The sequence below is a fragment of the Hippoglossus hippoglossus genome, chromosome 7, assembly GCF_009819705.1.
Source record: "Hippoglossus hippoglossus isolate fHipHip1 chromosome 7, fHipHip1.pri, whole genome shotgun sequence".
Classification (NCBI taxonomy): Eukaryota; Metazoa; Chordata; class Actinopteri; order Pleuronectiformes; family Pleuronectidae; genus Hippoglossus; species Hippoglossus hippoglossus.
In genome coordinates, this window is record NC_047157.1 from 27816414 (window position 1) to 27821413 (window position 5000).

The 5000-nt window shown below is 53.7% G+C and overlaps 1 protein-coding gene across 3 annotated transcripts in view; it reads right to left on the minus strand.

The window, feature by feature from the left end:
* Positions 1-5000, minus strand: part of LOC117764978 (nucleolar protein 4-like) — a 57336-nt gene that overhangs the window by 32899 nt on the left and 19437 nt on the right. For all 3 annotated transcript variants that reach the window (XM_034591164.1, XM_034591163.1, XM_034591165.1), the window contains one exon: positions 4752-4863. In XM_034591164.1, coding sequence (XP_034447055.1) covers positions 4752-4863 — 112 coding nt within the window. The remainder of the gene's footprint in view (positions 1-4751; positions 4864-5000) is intronic.

The following is a 5000-nucleotide window of genomic DNA, read 5'->3' on the forward strand; positions in this document are numbered from 1 at the left end:
GGGGGTGAGGGAGGAGGAATGGGGTGAGGGAGGAGGAATGGGGGTGAGGGAGGAGGAATGGGGGGTGAGGGAGGAGGAATGGGGTGAGGGAGGAGGAATGGGGGTGAGGGAGGAGGAATGGGGGTGAGGGAGGAGGAATGGGGTGAGGGAGGAGGAATGGGGGTGAGGGAGGAGGAATGGGGTGAGGGAGGAGGAATGGGGGTGAGGGAGGAGGAATGGGGGTGAGGGAGGAGGAATGGAGGTGAGGGAGGAGGAATGGGGTGAGGGAGGAGGAATGGGGTGAGGGAGGAGGAATGGGGGTGAGGGAGGAGGAATGGGGTGAGGGAGGAGGAATGGGGGTGAGGGAGGAGGAATGGGGGTGAGGCAGGAGGAATGGGGTGAGGGAGGAGGAATGGGGGGGTGAGGGAGGAGGAATGGAGGTGAGGCAGGAGGAATGGGGTGAGGGAGGAGGAATGGGGTGAGGGAGGAGGAATGGGGTGAGGGAGGAGGAATGGGGGGTGAGGGAGGAGGAATGGGGGTGAGGCAGGAGGAATGGGGTGAGGGAGGAGGAATGGGGGGTGAGGGAGGAGGAATGGGGGGCGCGGGAGGAGGAATGGGGGGGTGAGGGAGGAGGAATGGGTGAGGGAGGAGGAATGGGGTGAGGGAGGAGGAATGGGGGGTGAGGGAGGAGGAATGGGGTGAGGGAGGAGGAATGGGGGGGTGAGGGAGGAGGAATGGGGGGTGAGGGAGGAGGAATGGGGTGAGGGAGGAGGAATGGGGGGGTGAGGCAGGAGGAATGGGGTGAGGGAGGAGGAATGGGGGGTGAGGGAGGAGGAATGGGGGGCGCGGGAGGAGGAATGGGGTGAGGGAGGAGGAATGGGGGTGAGGGAGGAGGAATGGGGTGGGGAGGAGGAATGGGGGTGAGGGAGGAGGAATGGGGGTGAGGAGGAGGAATGGGGTGAGGCGGAGGAATGGGGGTGAGGGAGGAGGAATGGGGTGAGGCAGGAGGAATGGGGTGAGGGAGGAGGAATGGGGGGGAGGGAGGAGGAATGGGGGTGAGGGAGGAGGAATGGGGGTGAGGGAGGAGGAATGGGGGTGAGGAGGAGGAATGGGGTGAGGGAGGAGGAATGGGGGTGAGGCAGGAGGAATGGGGTGAGGGAGGAGGAATGGGGTGAGGGAGGAGGAATGGGGGGTGAGGGAGGAGGAATGGGGTGAGGGAGGAGGAATGGGGGTGAGGGAGGAGGAATGGGGTGAGGGAGGAGGAATGGGGTGAGGGAGGAGGAATGGGGTGAGGGAGGAGGAATGGGGGTGAGGGAGGAGGAATGGGGTGAGGGAGGAGGAATGGGGGTGAGGGAGGAGGAATGGGGTGAGGGAGGAGGAATGGGGGTGAGGGAGGAGGAATGGGGGTGAGGGAGGAGGAATGGGGTGAGGGAGGAGGAATGGGGTGAGGGAGGAGGAATGGGGTGAGGGAGGAGGAATGGGGGTGAGGGAGGAGGAATGGGGTGAGGGAGGAGGAATGGGGGGGTGAGGCAGGAGGAATGGGGTGAGGGAGGAGGAATGGGGGGGTGAGGGAGGAGGAATGGGGGGCGCGGGAGGAGGAATGGGGTGAGGGAGGAGGAATGGGGGTGAGGGAGGAGGAATGGGGTGAGGGAGGAGGAATGGGGGTGAGGGAGGAGGAATGGGGGTGAGGGAGGAGGAATGGGGTGAGGCAGGAGGAATGGGGTGAGGGAGGAGGAATGGGGTGAGGCAGGAGGAATGGGGTGAGGGAGGAGGAATGGGGGTGAGGGAGGAGGAATGGGGGTGAGGGAGGAGGAATGGGGGTGAGGGAGGAGGAATGGGGGTGAGGCAGGAGGAATGGGGTGAGGGAGGAGGAATGGGGGTGAGGCAGGAGGAATGGGGGTGAGGGAGGAGGAATGGGGTGAGGGAGGAGGAATGGGGGTGAGGAGGAGGAATGGGGTGAGGGAGGAGGAATGGGGGTGAGGGAGGAGGAATGGGGTGAGGGAGGAGGAATGGGGGTGAGGGAGGAGGAATGGGGTGAGGGAGGAGGAATGGGGTGAGGGAGGAGGAATGGGGGTGAGGGAGGAGGAATGGGGGTGAGGGAGGAGGAATGGGGGTGAGGGAGGAGGAATGGGGGTGAGGGAGGAGGAATGGGGGTGAGGGAGGAGGAATGGGGGTGAGGGAGGAGGAATGGGGTGAGGGAGGAGGAATGGGGTGAGGGAGGAGGAATGGGGTGAGGGAGGAGGAATGGGGTGAGGGAGGAGGAATGGGGTGAGGGAGGAGGAATGGGGGTGAGGGAGGAGGTGCATTAAATATATGTGTTGTCCTGTTACACTGTATATTCTCTTCAAACTCTATGTAGTATATGTCCTCGTGTTTATGATATATATTTACTTGTATCACAGCAGATTTCTCCGACTCCTTCTGGTTTTAAAGCTCATTAATATTTATCATGTCCATCAAAGCTTCTTCACATTAAAGCTGCTGGTGATGTTCTCTTCTTGGAGCACGGAGACAGAAGAAGGAGAAGCTTCTAAACGACCATGACAACATGACTGACAGGTGGGGGGGTGGGTGTGTGTGTGTGTGTGTGGGGGGGGGGGGGGGTGACGACCTTTCATCTCGAGGGGAAACAAACGTATTTAAGCTTTAAATCCAAAGATGTTTATTCTTTATTTGACAAGAGAATAAAACTGGACCAGCAGCTTTAATGTGAAGAAGCTTTGATGGACATGATAAATATTAATGAGCTTTAAAACCAGAAGGAGTCGGAGAAATCTGCTGTGATACAAGTAAATATATATCATAAACACGAGGACATATACTACATACAGTTTGAAGACAATATACAGAGAGAGAGAGAGAGAGAGAGAGAGAGAGAGAGCGGGAGAGAGAGAGAGAGAGAGACAGAGAGAGAGGAGTGAAGAGTGAAGAGTGAGGACTGAAGAGTGAGGAGTGAAGAGTGAGGAGTGAGGAGTGAAGAGTGAGGAGTGAAGAGTGAGGAGTGAGGAGTGAAGAGTGAAGAGTGAGGAGTGAAGAGTGAAGAGTGAGGAGTGAAGAGTGAAGAGTGAGGAGTGAGGAGTGAAGAGTGAAGAGTGAGGAGTGAAGAGTGAGGACTGAAGAGTGAGGAGTGAGGAGTGAAGAGTGAGGAGTGAAGAGTGAGGAGTGAAGAGTGAGGAGTGAGGAGTGAAGAGTGAAGAGTGAGGACTGAAGAGTGAGGAGTGAGGAGTGAAGAGTGAAGAGTGAGGAGTGAAGAGTGAAGAGTGAGGAGTGAAGAGTGAGGAGTGAGGAGTGAGGAGTGAAGAGTGAAGAGTGAGGAGTGAAGAGTGAAGAGTGAGGAGTGAAGAGTGAGGAGTGAGGAGTGAAGAGTGAGGACTGAAGAGTGAGGAGTGAGGAGTGAAGAGTGAGGAGTGAAGAGTGAGGAGTGAAGAGTGAGGAGTGAGGAGTGAAGAGTGAGGAGTGAAGAGTGAGGAGTGAGGAGTGAAGAGTGAAGAGTGAGGACTGAAGAGTGAGGAGTGAGGAGTGAAGAGTGAGGAGTGAGGAGTGAAGAGTGAGGACTGAAGAGTGAGGAGTGAGGAGTGAGGAGTGAAGAGTGAGGAGTGAAGAGTGAGGAGTGAAGAGTGAGGAGTGAAGAGAGAGGAGTGAGGAGTGAAGAGTGAGGAGTGAAGAGTGAGGAGTGAGGAGTGAAGAGTGAAGAGTGAAGAGTGAGGACTGAAGAGTGAGGAGTGAAGAGTGAAGAGTGAGGAGTGAAGAGTGACAGACAGATTCTTCTGAACCTCCATGTTTTAATGGAGGTTCAGAGACAGAATGAAAACAGGAAGGAGAATCTACTTTTCTTCACTTGTTCTTCACTCCTCTTCACTCCTCACTCTTCACTCCTCTTCACTCCTCTTCACTCATGTTCACTCCTCTTCACTCTTCACTCCTCTTCACTCCTCCTCACTCATGTTGAGTTCCATGAAACTGAAGCAGAGACTCGTTGTGTTCAACCTCTCACTTTGTGTGACTTTACTCTGATGGAGCTCGATTCTGCTCTTTCCTGAAACCAGTGGAATTCAAAACTGAGCCTGAACCAGTAAAACAAACCAGCAGCTGAAGCTATTCACTTTCTGACGGAAAACCAGTGACGATGAATTATGCAGCATCATATTTTAGAGCTTCCCAGCATCATATGACAAAAGTCTAAATAATATAATTCAATGAATTTGTCCTGAATAAGCAGAAGAACAAATAGATGGATTAACAAATTAAGTGAATTCATTATTTAGAAGGTTTTACGAAGTCCAGTGCCGACTTGTGAAGGAAATTTCAAACTTTTTGAGGAAACAGAATAAAGTTTTTAAGATTTTCTGTTTAGTTCAGACAGCATCAGTTACTTTTAATGTCCAGTTAATAGTTAATGTGACGTGTTGCATTGTGGGATTGGTTAAAGTATGATGCAGTTTATTATTAACTTTAACAAACGGCCATATCCACGTGTTTGTGCTAGAGAAAGAATCAACAATCACATGTTCCCTATTCAAGCAAGATAATAAAATGAATTAGACTCAAGGCCCAGTGGTCGGACGCCTCCACCAACAGCCCCCCCATGTGGTCCTGAGATTCTGCATTCACAATAACATGAGGTCCCAGTGACCTTGACCTTTGACCTCCTGAATCTTATCAGGTCGTCCTTCACGTATCACGTTCAGAAGAGAACAGACAACATGAACGCATTATACCTCCGGCCCACTGGGTGTCCCCGGCGTGGAGGAGTAAAGACCGTCTCTTCGTACCTTTGTAGTCTTGTCCTGTGGTGCTGATGTGCATCCTCTTCTGACACTCGCCACAGCTCATCAGGAAGTGCGTCACCGCCTCTCTGGGCAGGAAGGCGTACGTCTCTGCAATCTGAGACAGGGACAGAGAGAGATCCTCTTTTATACTTTAAACTAAAATTACAGAGCTGCAGTTGAATGCCTTCGCCAACCACTGATCAAAACATGTTTGGTGAGGTCACAGTGACCTTGACCTTTGACCCTTGACCA